Source organism: Danio rerio, chromosome 12, assembly GCF_052040795.2.
Source record: "Danio rerio strain M-AB ecotype USA chromosome 12, GRCz13ab, whole genome shotgun sequence".
NCBI classification, from domain to species: Eukaryota; Metazoa; Chordata; class Actinopteri; order Cypriniformes; family Danionidae; genus Danio; species Danio rerio.
In genome coordinates this window covers 25096136-25117755 of record NC_141032.1, presented here as the reverse complement: position 1 = coordinate 25117755, position 21620 = coordinate 25096136, and the positions used below count along the sequence as shown (strand labels likewise).

At 37.6% G+C, this 21620-nt stretch overlaps 1 protein-coding gene and 1 long non-coding RNA gene across 6 annotated transcripts in view; one reads left to right on the top strand and one right to left on the bottom strand.

The window, feature by feature from the left end:
• Nucleotides 1-21620, bottom strand: part of afap1 (actin filament associated protein 1) — a 95546-nt gene that overhangs the window by 56530 nt on the left and 17396 nt on the right. For 2 of the 4 annotated variants that reach the window (XM_087276263.1, XM_087276265.1), the window contains exon 1: nt 5666-6037. The exons of the other annotated variants lie outside the window; for them this stretch is intronic. In XM_087276263.1, coding sequence (XP_087132389.1) covers nt 5666-5699 — 34 coding nt within the window. In that variant the 5' untranslated portion in view covers nt 5700-6037. Of the gene's footprint in view, nt 1-5665; nt 6038-21620 lie in introns of those variants that run through there. 4 annotated transcript variants of the gene reach the window in all.
• Nucleotides 5302-20490, top strand: LOC147841390 (uncharacterized). 2 transcript variants are annotated; one of them, XR_015504140.1, is made up of 3 exons: nt 5302-5374; nt 13357-13478; nt 19389-20490. It is a non-coding gene; the product is annotated as an uncharacterized LOC147841390 (long non-coding RNA). The 2 variants fall into 2 exon arrangements; XR_015504139.1 differs by lacking the exon at nt 13357-13478.

Below are 21620 nucleotides of genomic sequence, written 5' to 3'. Positions count from 1 at the left end.
AGTTAGAATACAATCAGTTCTTAATTAAAAACCATTTTAAGCTCAAAATTATTAGCCCTTTAAGCAATTTTTTTGATAATCTACAGAACAAACCACTGTTATACAACAACTTGTCTAATAATTACCCTAACATGCCTAGTTGACCCAATTAACCTAGTTAAGCTTTTAAATGTCACTTTAAGCTGTATAAAAGTGTCTTGAAAAATATCTAGTAAAATATTATATGTTGTCATCATGGCAAAGGGGAGAGTCTAACAGTATTTGTGTTCAGAAATAGAATGATTGAATGTAAAATAACATTGCATAGCCTTTATTGCCTAAATAATTCAATAAAATCTTTATTGAGGTTAAAATGGTAAAATGTCTGAATGACTTAAACTCTTTTAAAATGCTCGTTTATGAGTTAACTCTGCAGTAACCCCAATAATATCAGGTATCCTGAATTGTGGCTGTTGTTTAACAATAATTCCTGACTCAACATCTCAGATCCTGCAGTGTGACTATTGTGGATGCTCACATTGCGATATCGAAGCTGAAACGATATATCATGCAGCCCTAAAGAATCTCTTGCAGATCTGAGTGGCACTGTGTGCCCAGAAAAAAAGACATTTGGCAGTTGGGTGAACGGCCGCTACTAGTCTGTGGTTTGTGAAATTAGGCTGCTTTACGGTTTGGCCCCATCATGGTTACTGCTCACTGCCACAGGCCAGGGCACACCAGAGCACTACTCAGACTACACAGGCCTGGAAAATGGTAGAAAAGTACAGGAGAGAAGAAAATATTGAACAGATGCTCCACTGTCCCACTAATGATGGGCTTGAATACCAGCATCTGTGTAGACACATATATCAAATGCACCGGATCATCAATAAGAGAATCTCCTGCATGTATGATTGCATTTTTCTCTGGGTTTGATTATATTTGTGTACTATCCTTTCACATGAGCATATGAGGAAATAACTAAGGTTTCAATTATGAAAGGACGGTTTAGAATACATGTCCATTAATGTGCACTTGTGTGTTCATGAGTATGTGTGTGCATGTATAATTACAGAGCGCTAACTCCTAAACCACAGTGGGCAGAGGGGTGGAAGAGAGGGGACACTGGTTACAGAAACCTTTAGGAATCATCCTTCTGGAGGGTGGAGGAGACTCCATGGTGCCTGGGAAACTTAGCAGAGATGTCTTTACATCTTTTTATGTCTAAATTTATGGATGCAATAATATATTTGCCTTCCAGTAATTAAATTAGAAATTGCATGAAGATGCATCAAATGTATTAAGTTTAATATTAAGCTGGGGCTGAAACCTTAAAAGGGGTTTGGAACCACTTGGGGAGTAAATGATACATGATGATATAAGTTTTAATTTTGGGGTGAACTATCCTTTTAACTTCATTTTAAACTATTTGTATTATAAATGTTTAATAATATAATATTATATAAATATATTACAAATAGCAGGCGAGGCAATGGTGCAGTAGGTAGTGCTGTCGCCTCACAGCAAGAAGGTCGCTGGGTCTCTGGTTCGAACCTCGGCTCAGTTGGCGTTTCTGTGTGGAGTTTGCATGTTCTCCCTGCCTTCGCATGGGTTTCCTCCGGGTGCTCCGGTTTCCCCCACAGTCCAAAGACATGTGGTACAGGTGAATTGGGTAGGCTAAATTGTCCATAGTGTATAAGTGTGTGTGAGGGGTTGCGGCTGGAAGGGCATCTTGCTGGATAAGGTGGTGGTTCATTCCGCTGTGGCGAATTAATAAAGGGACTAAGCCGACAAGAAAATGAATGAATGAATGAATGAATGAATGAATGAATGAATGAATGAATGAATGAATGAATGAATGAATATATTACAAATAATTTATTCAGGCATCTATACAAACCGTGCTCTGTGAATTTCATACAATGTTCGAACCAATAGTCACAAAAAATGCCCCTACACTCTCAGAAAAAAGGTACACGGTGGTACAAATAATGTTCCTTAAGGAATAGTTTTGTACCTTTGTAAAAGTTGTACCTTATATGGAACAGAAAAGACCTTTATGATACTGTTCTGTACTTTTTATGGTACAACTTAAATGAAGGTACAAAATTGTTCTCATAAAAAAGGTAAATAAGTGTTGGACAACTTATTACAATACCTATTAAAATAAATATTACTGGAAAGGCAAAGTGATTTTATGAATAATTTCCATTTTAAAACATGAATCATCATATAATGTTTAAAGAAACTCATAAACATTAAATATTAAGTTCTATAAAACAAAACAACTGATAAAACAAAACTATTAGTATTGTAAGCTAAACATTTAAGCCATATTAATAAACATTCTGTAACCATTTTCTGATAAATACATTTTCATTAGTGATATATGCACCATTTGCTTTGAACCACACACATGAGCTGGCAAAAGTCCTGCATATGCAAAGTGTTCATACAGACATTTCAGTATTGTAAAACAAATCAAATATTGTGCACATCTCATTAAAATACTTTTGCACAATTCTATTTCTATTTTAAAATTAAGTAAATTAAATCAACTTATAAGTGATTACAAAGGTATTGTGTGAAAATTGGAGAAAAAAAAAGTTTTATATTGTACATGGGAGAATGTATTTCTATAAAAAACAAATCTTTTGATTTATTCATTCATTCATTTTCTTTTCTGCTTAGTCCCTTTATTAATCCGGGGTCGCCAGAGCGGAATGAACCACCAACTTATCCAGCACATGTTTTTACACAGCGGATGCCCTTCCATCTGCAACCCATCTCTGGGTAACATCCATACACACGCATTCACACTCATACACTACTGACAATTCAGCTTACCCAATTCACCTGTACCGAATGTCTTTGGACAGTGGGGGAAACCAGAGCACCCAGAGAAAACCCACACAAACGCAGGGTGTACATGCAAACTCCACACAAAAACACCAACTAACCCAGCCGAGGCTAGAACCAGCAACCATTCTTGCTGTGAGGCGACAGCACTACCTACATCGCCACTGCGTCGCCATCTTTTGATTTATGTCAAAGTATTTTATATTCTTTTTGGTAAATGGAAAAGGTGCATTTACACACACAAATTTAAAACATTGTTTAAAATTATTAATATTTGATGTTTTATATTAACTGAAAATAAATTGATGCACTTCGGAAAGAGCAAAATGCCTTTAAATAGTTCTTAAAGGAACAAATTTAAGTGTCTTGTCACTGTAGTGGTACCTTCATGGATCACGTTTGTACCTTTGATGAAGATACAATATTGTATCTGCAGGTTTTAAAAAACAAAAGTACATTTTGGTTTCCTGTGGTAAAAAGCATGTCCTTAAAAATACCACCTGCAATGGTGCAAACTTGTTTCTTTGTTTTAAGGTACATTTCGGTTCACAAAAAGGTACTGCCTCAGTGACAAGGGTTTGTACTTTCTTTGGTACAACATTGTACCATTTTTTGAGAGTGTACACTACTTTTGTATTCAACAGAAGAAAGAAATTCATGAAGTTTTGAAACCACATGAGGGTGAGTAATTAATAAGTGCATTTTCATTTTTGTGTGAAAAATGAAACCCCTTTACCTTTATTTATCATATAAATGTAATATAAATCTTTTAATTTTTAATATTTAGTTACACATCAATGCAAACCATCCCTCAGTAAACTGCATACTAAACAAAGCAATCTGGGTTTAGTGCTCGGACCAATAGTCACAGAAAATGCCCCCTTGAACATGAACGCATGACATTTCTTCCTTTTAAGAGTTTCCCAAATTATCTTAAAACGTTTAGCCAGAGAGGCAAACACACAAACCTCTCTGGCACTCTCCCCTTAGGGACAATGTAGAAAGCTATTAACTCTCTAGTAGTGAATGTTTATGGTAGCAATTGACAGAGAAAATGATAAAAGACTGCAGTGGAGCCAAGCAGTTGACAGAGTGGGTGGAAAAGATGGAGAAAGGCAAACTTAAATAGCTCTGTTCTTCGTTTTTGTCGTTTTGGGTCAGACATCTCCACTTAGAGGAAAGGAAAGCCTTTGGGGGTTTCTGGCACGTGCAAGCCTTTAAAAAGTCATCAGAGTGGAAACTGTCGAAGAGGAGACCCTCTAAAATCAAGCCAAGTAGGCAAGCAGACCAATACCCACATCACACACTGTAATCGAGTGCCAGTTCATACCATGTCAGACTGGTCTAACAACACAGTGCCATGTTCATAAATGTCAATAAACACATTAACCACCAGCGCAGCCCAGTATGAGCTCCAGAACAAGATTAAAAGTTCAAATCCACAGGGAACACTGTGACATCTGGAACTGTGCTGACATGTTTTAGTGCAAAACTTCAAATAAAGTATGGAGTTGTAGTCAATGTAACATATGTAAATGATAATATGCTCTTTTAAAGCATAGTTAACTCAAAAACTTTACTCAATTTACTCAACACTCTCCTTCAAGTGGATTTTAAACCTTGTTCCAAACCTGTTGAACATAATTAAAAATATTCTGAAGAATGTTGGAAACTGGTAGCCCATGACATTTATAGGAAGGGGGGAAATGTACAACATTCTTCAAAATAACTTTTGTGTCACAAAAAAGTAACTAAAACAGTTTTGTTTTGGGGGGATTTTTTTAACACAAACTAACCTTGAGATAAGGACCTGACACAAAGCACAAACCTTAAGGAGTTATTTAGCGATAATGTAAGGTCCCATACTGTACCTCAAAGAAACAATACCGTAAGAAGGCTAATGTTTGATTGCTGCAACTGACCACCAATCACAATTAAGAAGCCTGTGACAAAAACCCTACTTGGCCCTTTACAAACAAAACTCTAAAAGCAATGCTACACCCTGAACTCAGATACCATTAAACCTCTGTGGACAATAGGGCTCTGTCATACCCAACCAAGTGCAGAGCTGTGATGCACGTACTGGATACCTGACACCTCACAGCTGCCAGACAAACAACCAATCACAGATATCCTGCCTATCCAGCTTATGTTGTGTTTCTGAATGTGCAGACTTCTGTGACAGAAGATGAGGGCACCTGTATCATCCTATAGTTATCATGACTGACTGCAATACATTTTTCTTGCATGGTTATTAAAAAAAAATACAATATTCTAGTATAGTAATTGTAAAATGTCTAAATATTTTTAAATAGATGCTAATCAGAAGATTAATGATTTACACTTTTGGTAAAAATAAATAAACTACAAAGCCTTGAAATAGCAGTCTACCTCCTTCAACGTCACGTCGTTAAATTTACCGCCTCTTCACATTTCGAACTGCAACTGCTTTTCTAACTGCCCATTGCCCTCACTTGAGGGTTGCGAGGGATTCAACTATTCACGTGGTGAACCCAGTTCTTCCCAAAAAGACACGGTAATTTCGCTTTCAATATGTCTACTATTTGGAATATTACTGTTTTTGCACATACTGTGATTAAAAAATTTAACGTTACGTATTTTGACTAACTTTGTCCTAACTCAAGTCTCACGGCGCGTGAATATTTCAGGATACAGGACTACCACATAGACTATTCAATCTGCAATTAAAGATGGGGTTTTCTTTCATATCGTGAATATAATACACCAGGACACAGTAGCCTAATATTAACAGACGGTCTTAAAGCAAGCAACTGTGACTCCGCTGTGGGAGACACTGGACACTCACCCCTCGAGGCGAACAGTATGGGGTCGCTCCGCATCTTAAAGTCAAACGCATCTAACTCAGGGTTGGCAGGGGTTGCAGGCGTGTGTCCGACAGCTGCTGAATTTCATTAAAATCCGCGCAACAGAGCCGTCTCTGTTTCCCCGCTTTCCCCCTCCACGAAGCAGCACACCTCCGCTCGCTACTGCCCGGCAGTGTCTCCTTTTCACTCTCAAAACTTCCTGAAACTCTCCTCGATCTGAACACAGAGCAGCTCTGTTCACTTTCCGTTTATCGTGATCCCGAAAGCAAACCGCTACGCTTCCCAAGTAGAGCTGCTTGGAGACTTAAAAGAGAATCTCTCACTTTCTCTCCATAACTTGCTCGCTGAAAAGTGGGACCTCCTTCCTTTCGGTTGAGTTTCCTCTCCCTCTTTTCTCCGCCCTGCAGCCCCACTTCTCCAATTCCACAGCTGGATACAGCGCATGTGTGTGAAGAGGAACGATTAATAAGCTTATGTTTACTAAAACTTAAGGGATAGTTCACAAAAAAAAAAAAAAATCTTCTATACACAGTTTACTTGTTTCAAACCTTTAGAAATTTCTCCAGTTTAACATAAAGGAAGAAAGATGAGAAACTGTAACCATTAAAGTCCAGAGTATGTGTTTCTCCTGTGGATGTCAATGGTTACAGGTTTTCAGCTTTTATCATAACATCTTCTTTTGTGTTCAACAAAATAATTTTTAAAAGATTTTGAACCACTTGAGTGTAAGTAAAAAAAAATGGTGAATGATTCCTTTACATGCGTGAATAAGCTTATAAATATCAGAGCATTTACCCAAGAGCAATAAGTGTGGTTTATTCATAAACTAAATTCGAGAAGATCACGTGCTTATGATTAACAGGGCTGCCTCCTTATTAGCTCCGTAATCTGCCCTATTAGATGATTACGGAGCATTATAAATAATCTGAGTTTTTTTTCCACCCCTACTTCCTGCCCCTTTTCTGATAGGGCGACACAGTGGCCCAGTGGCTAGCACTGTTGCCTCACAGCAAGAACACCGCTGTTCCAACCTATCAGCCCAGTTGGTGTTTCTGTGCGGAGTTTACATGTTCTCCCCGTGTTCATGTGGGTTTCCCTCGGGTTCCCCAGTTTCCTCCCATCGTCCAAAAACTTAAACCATAGCCAATTGACTAAAACAAATTATCACCCAATACAACCTTAGTTTACACTACTCACAATGACAAGCAGGGGAGTTCTTAAGACCGACCTGAGCTCGAACTCCCCTCTCGCCCTTCTAACGGGAGGGAGCCCCAGGCTCGAGGATATTACTCAGGGTTCTCTCCCGGGACAGCATGCTAAATACGCTTTGATTATCAGCTAAGTGTGAACTCTTGAAGAGCTTGGATAATAGTACACAAAGTGCCAACGAAGCTGAGAAATACATTTGCTGACCAAAAAATAAATAAATAAATAAGCCACATTAGAGTTTCCCACCACCAAAGTTTCCCAGGTGGTAAAAGCAAAAGAGGAACAATGGTTATTGGAGAAAAATTAGATTTAGATTAATGAAATTAATTCACAAATCCACGATTGATTCATTATGTGTGCAAACATTGCTTTTCCACTAGTGCAAGAATCAGCTACAGTAGCTTTCGTTTTTTGCAATTTCTTTCATCTCATTTTTTAAAATTTATCTCTATAATTTTGGTAACTTTATTATTCTTTCTCCTATTGCTGTTTAACTTTTCAGGCACTCAGTTCCAGCATTAGTTGTCCACTCTCGTTATAGAAATAAAAATATCTTGTCATTTTTTTGCTGCAAATGTCTGTCAGTGTGAACAAGCCTTAAATAAATACTGTAAATAATCTTTGTTATTTATGTTTGTTAGCTATGATGTTATTATTTATAAGACTCTTTTATTGAACTCTCAGACTTTTCTTTTGTCTGCTGTGTATTAAATGTCTGTGCTCTTCATTGTCAACCTGTCAGATTTAAGCCTGATGTGGCCAGAAAAGAATGACATTAGTCATAGACAAAGTGGAGGCAAAGTCTAAGATTCTTGTTAAAAAATAACAACTGAAATGTGTGCTAACATACACTACGGAACAAAAGTTTGGGGTGAGTAATATTTTTAAATGTTTTAAAATAAGCTTATCCTGCTCACCAATGATGCGGTTATTCCATCAAAAATACAGTAAAAATTGTAAAACTAAAAGTGTGCATCATAGGCGCATTTTGAAAACATAGCCCTATATGTTGTACATTTCTGGAGATTGTGAATTATGTAGCTATTGCTGTATTTCATCTTTAAAACCAACGCTATGGGGCGGTATGATGCTTTTACTTTTTGCACTTATTAGCTGACCAATTACTTCCAGCGGTTTTTCTGCTGTTACCAGTTTGTCCGTTAGCACACACTGCATGGTTTCCATTACATTAATTCTTCCATGGCGGGGCGACACGCCAAAATTCATCCCGCCATGGCTACATTACAGCTTCTCATTCAAAACATTAAATTTTTTTAATAGCGGGTAATAATCACACCAAAACGTATTAAAGGGTAAATTAATTTTAACAGTGTGAACTTTTCTGTAACCGTAGTAGTGCTGTGCGTCATTTGTTTAACCTTTTAACGTTACGTGCTGACTGGCTGACCGACTGGTGCGTGATGCGTGAGGACAGCAAACACGATGTATAGCTGTTTCACTTTACTTCAGAACGCATTAACACTGGAGACATTCATAAATATTCCTAGCAAATCTAATAAATGTTGGAGACATACTTGTTACATAATTGCACTAAATCGCAATTCAGCAGCGTTTATTTGAGAGCGCACAAGAATATCTGCGGGCTCTTAAAGCAGCTTATATTTGAGGGGGCGTGCAAGAAGTTTTGTGCACGAGCAGAGGAAATCGGCGCCCAAGCAAAGTGATCTGCATGCTCGTAGGCTATTACATAAATGCCATCTCGACTTGTAATAATGCACACCGACATTTGTCATTGAAATAATGCCACATAAAAAAAAGGCCTGCCACCACAGCTAGAAAAAATCCTACAGGAAATGAATGAATGAAAATGAAAGGCTTGAGTCTGGCAAAAAACAGTTCCAGAAAGTGGGTAAAACAAAAACAGAAACCAAAAAATTTATAATAAACGAGTAAATAAATGGAGTGAGAATGTGGTGAAATCTCAAAACGTGGTAAACATTAGACAGGAGCCTTTCTTTTTTTGGATTGTTTTTTAAACTGTTGGTTGGGTTTAGGGAAGTGGATGGGCAGGTCAACTGGTGCTTTTGAAAACACTATCAGTTAGGTTTAGGAGGGGAGAAGGGTGAGTCAATCCATCAGTCAGTCAGTCAGTCAGTCAACAGTGGCCTCTGGTGGACTTTCATGAGAACAGCAGGTGCAAATGGTACTTGCTGGAGAAAGTTGAGATCTGAAAAAGTGTACACAGCGCCCTCTAGTGGATTCGTGAAAACAAAAACAGCAAAAAAAGTACCTCCTGTGACGTATTTGGTGCTCTTCAAAAATGTATATAGTGGAACATTTTCAGAATGAGCCTGGGTTGCAAGTGGGAGTCCTGCTGTACTTCTCAAATAGTCTGAATTGCTGTGAAAATGCATATAATCTCAACCAAGTTCTTTATTTCCATAGCTGTAAACTGTATTTAATAGCTGAGCACAATAAGAAACTTGATAAGAAACTATAACAAGTCAATCTAAAGGTATGTCTGGATTGCAAAACAACGATTGTGTTTGAGTTAACTCACGAGTGTGTCAGCAGGATATTGAATCTGGACACTGATCCATGTATTTGGCCTTGGCACAAAAACAACTATACCCCCTGACATCATACTGGTGAGAGAATCAAACTGATATGCAGAAATCCACCCAAAGCCTGCAGCACAGCAGAAAGCAATAGTGTCGTTGATTCTGAGGTTTCAACACAAAGCCTGCCTTACCCACAATATCAGATTCAACACTGTATCAGATTCAACAAGTGCCAGTTTTACGATAACACACTTATCTGTGTTCCGTTTGTTTAGTTGCCTTCCTGTATAACTTTATCAGTTGTGGCATACCTCGTATTTAACTTAGATTACAGATGGTTTGATAAAACAACAGATACACTAAATTATGCACTGTCAACTGCTTCTTGTAGCGTCTTAATCTCGTGACAAAGCCATCTTTATTATGATCTCACATCAAAGAAGACAATGCACAAGTCAGGCACAATATAGAGAGCTATGCGGAGAAGACAAAAGAGTAAGAATACTGTTACACTGACACAGAACTAAATCCTTGAGGTCATTATAAGTGCACAGTTCAATATAATGCACATTATTCCATAGAGGGATGTCTTAGAGGTATAGGGCTGCATGATATTGGAAAAAAATCTGACATTGCGATGTTGTTTTTCGGTGATTTTTCTTACGATATGAATACAGTTTAATCACATGGGTTGAATAGCTCTATTTGCAAAGAAATCATTAATTAGGATTGATTGGGGTGATTTTCTAAGGGTGTGAATTAGGGATGTGCGATTAATCGAAATTGAATTGCAATTGTGATTTGAAACGTTTCAATTAGCTTATCATAAGAGGCTGCGATTTGAAATATTTATGTATTATATAGTTTCCCCCACTCAGAGCAAATGCGTGACAGTCTCACTAGCCAATTGAGTAAGCACACTTTCGTTCTTCCCAATCAGAATTGCGCAACCGAACTATGTGGAAAACCCACAATAAAACAGGAAAGCGCGGACAAGTGGGATGATGGCTTCTGCCGCTTCAGAAGCATTAATAGCCAAACTCAAATCAAGGAAAAGCAGTATGTTGGTAATAATGGGAATATTTTGGTTTCAAAATCAGAGACACCAACAAAAGCAGGTAGTTTGTAAGAGCTGTCCCAGAATTGTCGCCACAGCACCAGGAGATAACTAACACCATAACTCACTACTGTTTGCTCTAGAGAAAAATTAGTGTTTAATTTCTGAATATTTCTAAACAAATTTGAAAAAAAGTTAGTTCATATATTTTCAGTTCCTTTTTAACTAACAGAATATTGAGCTGAAGCTTGACTACAAAATTAAATCGCAAATCAAACTGAAATCACAATATCTGTTAATAAAAATCACAATTAGATGTTTTTACCAAATTGCACAGCCCTAGTCTGAACCATGTATTAAAAAATATATAGTAAAAAATTGCAAGCAAAAATAATTACAATAGAGCAACAAAAAGAGTCAAATGAACAGTGTTTTATGGTTTTCCGTAGAGTCAAACAATATTTATTTATTCATTCATTCATTTTCTTGTCAGCTTAGTCCCTTTATTAATCCGGGGTTGCCACAGCGGAATGAACCGCCAACTTATCCAGCAAGTTTTTACTGACAATTTAGCCTACCCAATTCACCTGTACCGCATGTCTTTGGACTGTGGGGGAAACCGGAGCACCCGGAGGAAACCCACGCGAAGGCAGGGAGAACATGCAAACTCCACATGACTAAAAAAAGTATATTTATCTGCCTATACATCGGCCTGCAAGTTTAATCAGTTATCAGTTCAGTTTTGGTGCATCTATAAAAGTGTGACACCTTCTAACAATAAAGCAAATAAAACAAAAACCTCTAGCTTAGCCTCAAATCACATGCTCAGGATGTTGGAAGCAGGGTGGAGGCCCTGTGTTGGCAGACTGGTAACTGTGAGGAGGGTAAGCTTTAAACAAACAAAACTCTAATGAAGCATTAAAGAGCCTGGTAGCTAGTAGATTGACTGTTTCCTCTGGGTTCCACGGCAGGGCATTAATTACAGCAAAGGCTGTTTTGTCAGGGGCAGCATATGAGCTGAATTCAAGGTCTTTTAAAGCGAAATTTCGTAGAATATGCCTTTATGTCAGTCATCAGGGTTTATGTGTTTTCATGTCTACGAGGAATGTAGAAACACCTCATTACTAAAATGGCTGGCCTCATTGGCAAAATACACAAGCCAAAATAATATGCACACCACCTGCATGACAGCAAGATCACAAAGTCAACTGACTTCCACTGGCAAATTAATTTGAAGGCTTTAGATCTACTGTGTAAAAACTAGCATTTCTAATCAGAGTCCTGAATGACCTCTTTAATATTTCTCAACCCTGTAAAACACACAGGACCTGTTGAACCTTTATAATTGCTGGACAATGTTTTCAGAGATTTCTGAAATGTTGCCAAGTATTTTTGGTTCATTTAAAACCAACAGATATCAGCTCTGAGATCTCTAACTCTTGTTGTTCTCAGCATTCAAACAAGAGAGAACTGACTGGAGATTTGGGTCGACATTTGGCTTATGTACTCACTCTTCTCCTACACATACAAAGACACACATATGGTATAATCAAGCCAAAGCCTCCTTAAAGAATTAATTAACAAAGAGTAGACAGAGGATTTAGGACCACAGAAGGTGATTGATCTGACAAGATCATCCAGTTTATTTCTCATAGTACTCAAAATACCAATGAGATAAATATATTCTAAACTTAAACTACAAGAAGTAAAGAGGAATTTTCTGCTGTAGGAGAATCTGTGTGAATCTTTTCGTTATTTCATACATGTCTTGCACCTCAGAAGACAATACTGACACACAGTGAATGTGTGGTGACACGGAGCACAGACGCTGTTGATTCTGGAGGTGATTAATAATATAATAACACTAATACTGAAATGGTTAAAGCTTTTTAGAATGACAAAAACATTTCAGATGCTTTATAATGCATTCAGCATGCTGGATTTGTCCATTCACATACATTTTGATCATCACATGATTTCCTATAACAAAATCGCATAATCATTTTTAATGTGCATACTGGAATTTATTCGGTAAGTGTTTACATCGTATTTTATGCGCATCTTTTCTTATAAAAATAAAGTTTATACGACTCAGTTATGTGCAGAATTTTTTTGCGCATTTTAAAAATGTATGCACATCTTGGTGTTTCCATCAACCGATTTTTCACATATGTGCATTAAAACAGGTAAATGTAAATTTAGCTATTGACCAATGAACATTTCCTGCTTGTTATCAAACTATTTAATAACTGTAACAAGAGACAGTTCAATAATAACTTATATAATAATTATTTATCAATATGTGCCTCTTTTTAGATTCTCGGTAGCTAAATAAACAAAAAATGTAAGACAGGAAATATCTTAAGACCATTGTTTTTATTTACATCCCTCAAAATGGTCTATACTGACAACAGTAACAATGCTTTCCAACCCAGGCTTATTCTGATTACGTACTCCTAAATACATTTGTGGAAGGAGCAAAATACGTCCCAAGACCAATGTTTTTTTTTGCAGTTTTTTTGTTTTTGTGTTTTTGCCAGAGGCTGATGTGTAGGCATTTTCAGATGTCAAATTTCTCTAGTGAGTGCCATTCACGCCTGCTGTTCTTAAGTAAATCCACCAGAGGCTGTTGTCGACTGACCGATCAGCCCACCCTCCCCCTTCCCTAAACCCAACCAATAGTGTTTTTAAAAAAGCACCGATTGACCCACCCACCCCCTTTCCTAAACCCAAGCGCAGTGTTTTTGAAAGCAATGCAGAAAAAGAAAAGCGCTTACGGCAGCCTGATTTTTACCACGTTTTCAGATTTTACCACATTCTCACCCTGTTATTTACTTGTTTATTTTATTTTTTGCCTTCTGTTTTTGTTTTACTTGCTTTTCAGAACCATTCTTCACCAGACTCAAACCCCGTTTTCACAATCAACTCCACTCTGCATTTCAAATCCATGTACATGTCGAGCTAACTGGACAAATTGGTAACAGCGGAAAAGCCATCCATACGGGGGTAAGCGGTCAAAAAAAAAGGTGTTTACGGCCTGGTACAAAGAACGATTTTGGTTCAAATAGCTAATATTACCACTCATGACAACTGTGAGGTTGGTAAAAAAAAATTTATAACTTGTCCGTTTAATTTATGTTAAGTTATAATAAGTCTGCATAATTAAGGGAGTGGCCATTTGAGTGACAGCTAGGTCTCGCTGGTCGCCATCACGTCAGCTCAACTTTAGGTGGCTTTACACAGTTTTTGCTTTTTGGAAATATTTCTTACAATTATCAGATAATATGGCATGCTGTGTGCACCTAATTGCTCCTAAGTGCTCACAAACCGTTCACGTGGCCTCCATTTCCCAGGTGAGTAAAATTATTATACACTTATATAGTGTCTCTTTAAATGTATTTGTTTTATTTAGGATAATTTATAATTTTGAAACAAAATGGTACCGGTTGACATTTGCAATCTTCAGAAACCTATGGATAACGTCTTGCATACTATGTCCATATCTTTTACAGTCTATAATCCCAAATAGAAAACATATGCATTAAGGTGTATAGTCTTAGTTATAAAAAAGAAAATAATTTGTGTCAGATTGCATAAGCTGTAGTTGTCCGTAAAGACGTTGCTGTTGAAAATACAGTACTTCAGATGCGTTTAAGTTCTTAGAAATGTAATGCAGTTTAACAGCATAACCAACCTGTCAGCACACACACACGAAAGCAAGAAATTCTTAGACAAAAACATTGGCAACATTTTTAATAGTTGCTCTCCAGTTCTCCCCAGATAAGATGCTATCTCATGTGCACATGTGAAAAATTACACTAAACACACAGATTTTCCTTGCACATGCAGTAAATGTGGTAAATGGAAACTTTCTGATCTAGTGCACTGCAGCCAGAACCCTGTATACAGGTCTGGAGAAATTACCATCATCATTGTCTTCATCACAAGCAATCAGGGTCTCCATATGGTTATGAGGTAAACGCTGCTCTGCTCAGCTCCAATTGCATAATTTGACACTGGACTCATTTTATAGTGCAGAAAGCCTAGAAAGCTGTAGTGCATATGGACGGGCAGTGTGGAACACTGGCTGTGGTCCAGTGGAGGAAAGCCTTAATGGAGGAGAGAAAGCAACAGTAAGGAGTATTTAAAAACTAGGTCAAAATCTGAGTGAGTATGACTGCTTTTTGAAACCATGCCTGCTTGCAATAATCTGGCTGGGGTTCAAATGTACATTAGCGCTTTGTTTGGGCTGGGCAGGGTCAGCTGGATAGTGCGCTTCAAACCAGTCCAACAAGGGGTCTCAAAGGAGATAGACAATCCTATATCCCTGAACCGCCCTAAGAAGGCTTTGACAAAAAACAGCTCAACATTCCACGCATGATACTCAGGACTATAGTGCAGATGAGGCCACGCTATGTTCTTGCTTTCTACTTTCTTTTACATTGAAAATTTAGGCTAAAAATATAAATATCAGATTGTTTTTCCAAATGCCTCAGAGCAGCCAGCTTCTTTTCATTATTGTGCATTGAAAGTGTAATTGAGATCCAACATTTTCGTCTGCTGGCCTTAACAGAAATTGTCAAAGTACATTGAGTACGCAGTTTGGCAAGGACAAGATGACCAAGACAATAGTCCAATTTGAGTCATTTGTGGGAGTTAATTGAGCAGACAATGTTGAAGTTTCAACCCAGGATTATTCTGAAAACGTACCTCTATATACATTTATGGACAGAGCAAAATTCACCCCAGGAGGTCTGTTTTCTGCAGTTTTTGTTTTCGCAAATACACCAAAGGCTGCTGTGTACGCTTTTTCAGACTTTTAATTTCTTTTGCGAGTGTCATTCGCACCTGCTGCTCTCCTGTAAACCCACCAGAGGCCACTGTTGACCAAATGTTTGAATTGAGTGCGTCGCACACTGGATGCGCTGCAGGTCCGCACGCACATGACAGTTGAAAGTATTACATACCAGACGTGCACATTAGCATGTTATTTAAAATGAAACTATTCATATGGTGCTCTGTGGGGTGGCAGAAATGTAAACAGTGTCCTGAGTCGTGACTGGGCGCCGCAGACATCCACCTACTTGTGGCGCCGGAGTGTGTACCCTGATAGAAACCTATGTGTAGAATTCTGAAACACATGGCGCTGTGTGGTGCGTCGCCGAGCAGTGCTTCTGGTGAGTGATCCCCTCTAGGGTTGTGGTGATAGATGATGCTATCATCCATTGCTGATGGCCGATAGACATCACAATGTTGAGCCGGCATTGTGATCCTCCACCCTGTCACAGCAGTAACTCTCTCACGAAAAATGCACATTTAGGCCCTGTTTACACTAATACTTCTTAGGTTTAAAATGGTATTTTAGAACGAAATCGATCCATGTCCACACTGGCGTTTCATCTAGCATTTCTGAAAAGCCCTCCTTCCACACTATACCACTGAAAACCACACACAAACACACTCTGTCATACGCTGCAATGTAGGCTATGTGCGTGTCTGACTCTAAGCTCCAGCAGTCACCCCAGAGAGCAGTACACGTCGGACAATTTATCAAGGATGTACCACTGGATTGCGTCTCACTTTAGTTGGTAAACGTGCTATTTATTTAATCTTGTCTCTATCTAACGACTCTTCTGTTCTTTGAATTTATCAGGTAACGTGTCACAGTGTCAGTACACTTTTTCAATCTTTCGCTTTCATGCTTGAACTTAGTAATTTTAGCAAACACGTCGGACAATGTTGGTTGGTTCCTGTTGGTTGTGCACCTTTTTTAACAACCAAGTTTGTCGATGCCATTATAAGGACACAGATCACTCTACATATTCATGCCAGAGTCTCGCGGAAAAAGAGATTGGCAGGTGGTAATTTGTGTGTAACTTTTCTTTATTTGTTTATAATTCGGTTATGGGTAAAACAAAGACCATGTGGTTCAGGTAGGCTACAAATAATTAATTAGATATGAATTAATTTATAATTTATAAATAATTATTTCACCGCCGCCTACGACGACAATGCCATCGTCCATCGCCTAAATTGGTAGACATCACCCAACCCAAGTTTGAATGACTAACTGACTGACCAAATGACTGACCCACCCTCCCCCTTCCCTAAACCCAACCAATTGTATTGATTGACCCGCCCACCCACTTTCCTAAACACAACTAACAATTTTCTAAAGCAATCCAAAATAAGAAAAGTCCTTATCTGATTTTTACCACCTTTGCAGATTTTACCACATTCTCACCCTGTTATTTACTTGTTTATTTTATTTTTTGGATTCTGTTTTTGTCTTACCCGCTTTCTGGAACCGTTTTTTACCAGACATGAACCCTATCATCAAGGCCAACTCTTCTCTGCGTCTCAAGTTGGTCGATGTACATGGTGAGCCACTGGACACACTGATAACAGCAGGAAAGCCATCCATACAAAGGCAAGTGGTCAGCGGGTAAGCAAGAAAAGGAACGTTGCCATACCGCCACAGAGTTCATTTAAAAAATGAAATGCAGAGATACGTAGCTCTGGCTACATAATTCACGATCTCCAGAAACGTATAGGGCTACGTTTTCAGAATAAGCCTATGTTGGCAAGTTATCACTTGGAATGAGCAGCTGAATACAGCTCACCTTCTATGAATCATTCATTTTCCTTCAGCTTAGTCTCTGATTTATCAGAGGTCACCACAGCGGAATAAACGACCAACTATCAGCATATTTTTTTACAGAGCGGATGCCCTTCTAGCTGCAACCCAGTACTTGGAAACACGCATACACTTATGTTTACACACACACTCATAGACTATGGCCAATTTAGTTTATTCAATTTACCTATAGCGCATGTCTTTGAACTGTGGGGAAGCTGGAGCACCCGGAGTAAACCCACGCTAACATGTGGAGAACATGAAGTCCCCTATATTAATCTACATACAGTATCCACTTATTTGCATTGAACCATAACTCCTCTGCTTTCAGATTGGCCAGATTCTTCATTCGTTTTTGCATTTTCCTTCATCCAAAAGTCCTCCACCTACTTCTTCTGTCTAATTACATTTCCTTCCTCTCTTTCGTTCTCCTTGATGTCCCTCTTTGATAACATACACAATAACCCTCCCCCAAACCACACCCCTTCTCTAATCCCAGCTGCTATAGCCAGGGTGCCTCTTGTGCAGTCCACACAAACAGTCAGATGGATGTGCTAAAGGGGAGGTTGGCCCAGCAGGACAACAAGTCACAAAAAAATCCCTCTGTCAGGCCACCCCATCACGTCGGGGCTCAGTCCACCATCTGGTCAGGCTGATGCTGCAGACGTGTCGTTGATTATGGCTGACCAGCCCTATGGGGGGTAGAGACCCAATTAAGAAACCAATCTGCTTTAATGTAAAATGTATGAGTCCCCATCCTGTTATTTTTTTTACTCTGGTTCTTCCTTGATCACTGAATATACGGCAATCAAAAAGAAATCCTCTCAGTGTACATGTATAGCAGCCATCACAGACTCGTTTCCTTAGATCCAGGCTCTTTCCATCAGATGATTTTGATAAATGTTTTAGGCAGACTCTGCCAGAACCACAGACATTGATTTTCATCAGAGCTCAGGGAGGAAGTCTGCCCCCAGAGATCCAACAGCATGTATTTGTGCAGAGTGCTGATTTAGGATCAGATTTTCACATTGTTTACTGGGGTTTCAGCTAAGGTCCAGCTCTGATCCAGACACAGCATTTCTGATATATGCACTTATTTGGGTCCTGGCGTACACATGAATCATAGCAACAAAGGCAGAAAATTAGACTATATACTACAAGAGGAAAAAGGACTGCTGACATTATGTTGTGTGCGGGCTTAATTATTTTATCTTTTAAATTCTGTTTAATGTAGTTTTTTGTTATATTTTAAATGCTAAAAAAGTGTTCTGCATTTATTATAATTAGCCCAATTAATATAGTCATGATATCATCAACCCAGGCTCATTTTAAAAACGTACCTCTATAGACATTGCTGCAGAGCACCAAATATGCCCCTGGAGGTACGATATTTGCAGTTTTTCTTTTCAGGAATCTGAAAACCTGCTGTTTCCGCCGTAATCCACCAGAGGCCATTGTTGACTGACTGATTGACTGAGGGAATGACTGACTGATCAACTGACCCACTCTCCTCCTTCCCCTAACCCAGGGGTCAGCAACCCGCGGCTTTAGCGCTGCCCTTGTGGCTCCCTGAAGCTTTTTCAAAAATGTTCGAAAAGATGGGGAAGGTTAGTATATATTTTTGTTTTAATATGATTTCTATAGGAGGACAAACATTTTTAATGTTTTCAAATGCTGTAAAAGTGTGTAGAGTTAATATTTAATTTCAACATTTCTGTCAACGAAGATTTGCGTCATAGCCTGCGACACAGGTTTCTATCAGCAGGGCGGGATGCCAGGCAGGTGGCTGTTGTAAACAAACCGGGAGATAATAAAGCATGGAAAACCGTTCACAGATGGTGACCAACCACTTGATTTCAGTGGCTATTTAATCATGAAGGCTCATTATGCATTTGTAGCCAACTTAGTCATTTTTATAGTAGGCTAATATAGCTACTATATATACACATACAGCATGTGTTTCCTTCATTGTAAGGCTTATATAAGGCTTTACATTTTTTGCGGCTCCAAACATATTTGTTTTTTGTTTTTTTTGGTCCAATATGGCTCTTTCAACATTTTGGGTTGTCGACCCCTGCCCTAACCCAACCAATAGTGTTTTCAAAAGCAACGATTGACCCGCCCACCAACTTCCAAACCCAACATTCAAAACCCAAATGGTTTTAAAAAGCAATTCAGAAAAAGAAAACCCTTGCCTGATTTTTACCATGTTTTCAGACTTTACCACATTCTCACCCTGTTATTTACTTGTTTAATTTTGGCTTCTGTTTTTGTCTTAGCCACTTTCTGGAACCGTTCTTCGATTGACTTGAACCTTATTGGCAACTTCTCTCAACATGTCAAGTTCGTCGACGTACATGGCGAGCTACAGGACAAACTGGTAACAGCGGAAAAGCTGTCTATATGATGGTTAAGTATAATTGGAATTATTTTAACTAAAGTTAGAAATACTATTCAAATCTACATTTTATATAGAGGGGGATTTTTTGCATAAGATATTTTTCTCTTTCTTTTCTCGATTTCCAGTTGTCCTAAAACTACTGTTCTATACCTTAATTTAGTAAAAACATTTTTGATTCACTTTGAATGTTAAATACTGTATATAAAATTAACTTTGAATTTTTTTAATCAGACTGGATTCGTTTGGTTTCATAAAAATTGGCCCATGTAAATATACTGTACTTCCAAAGGGAAGAAGAGAGAGGGTGTGGGTTAAAGGGAAGAGAGGAGGAGGATAGAGGAACAGGAGAATGTGGAAGACCTCCACTTCACCTGCCAGACACAATTTATTAAGCCTCGAACCTACTGTCAGAAAGATAACCAATAAGCATTAAACAAGCAGCAGTTCCTCAAATATTCACACTGATCTTTGTCATCTACAGTATGTTGAACCTTTACACTAAAAAAGGAAAATCATGGTTCTGTTTATTGTCTAGGTAGAATCTTTTTTTTTTCATTACAAACAGCACTCTTATTTTGTGTTGTTTCATGTAGTGTTGCATGTAAAGACAGCACATCATTCCTGTCTATCAAATGTGTTTTGTAAAATTGGGGAAAATAATACTTTATTTTTAAAAGACTCTCTGTTCAGCCAATAGCAGTGCAAGAAAGGACCATTGAGGAGAGGCATTATAGGAATAGCAGCATTCCAAAGAAACGTCTGCAAAGCTTCAAGTGTAAGAGCGCTGAATGACAGCAACAACAAACTTCTTTCATACACTGAAAGAAATGAGAGAGGAAAGAAGATGAAGGCTAAGTGTTGAAGAAATCATTTTCAAACATACATCTATACAGCCAAAAACATTTACTGTGAGAGAAAAAATGTGATGATAATGATTATATGCAATAATGCAAGGTTTTATTCTACACTGCAAAAACGCAGGGTAAACAAACCACTGTCATATTGATATTCTGGAGCATGCCAATAATTAATTATTTGTTCAATAATTCCTTCCTAATGTTTTATCTATAATAATCTGTTACTAATTTAAACAACCTGTGCCCCGACCCCTTTTTTCTCATTTTATTTTTAATCCCTTTTTTTAGTTTTGTATGTTTTTTGTTTTATTTTTTATGATATGTTTTTTCCTCTAAATTGAAAACAAAGATGTAAATATGATTGTGATGTAATGTTGTTATATTTTTATTACATGTAAAAAAAAAAAAAAAAAAGATTGTAAAAAGGCAGGGTTCCACACAATTAATTCATGTTGTCCCTACACAAATAAATTAGGTTAACTTTCCAAATTTAAGTTATAAGAATTCCCCCCAAAAATCTTTATTATACTATACTATAATATTTTATTAAACATTAGCAAATAGTTAAATGGTCGTTAACTCTACATTAATCAACATTAGTATAGTACAAATAGACCTCAGATCACAAAAATGCATGAAGTTGTGTTCATAAAGCATTTATGAACATAAAGTAACTGTTACTATATACCTGAAAAATAAAATGTATATAAATATTTATTTGAATAGTTATTAATAATCAACTTACTTATTTTGATTGATCTTAAAAACCACCAACTACTCTTAAATAATAGCTTTGTAAATAATGCAATATTTAATTTATTAGTAAAGACATTATCAATAACAAACATTAAGCACATTATACATATTTGTATAAACTGCTTACTAATTTCTATTAATGTTAATGCTTATACTTGTTTCTTATACTTGTCTCTTTTATTCTTGTTAATGTAAAGCACTTTGAATTGCCACTGTGCATGAAATGTGCTATATAAATAAACTTGCCTTGTTTTGCCTTGCCTAACCTATCAAATAGTGAATTATCTATTTGCTATTACATTATAAATTATTCACATTGTGCAGTTATTATAAAGTGTTACCAAGTTTTCAAATAGTTTTAAAGTCAGAAAATAAGTGTAAAATGTATATTATCCCAGCTTTCAACATTCTAATAATAATAATAATTCCTTACATTTATTTAGCACTTTTCTGGACACTCAGAGTCAGAGCACTTTACACGTCTCATCTGAATAACA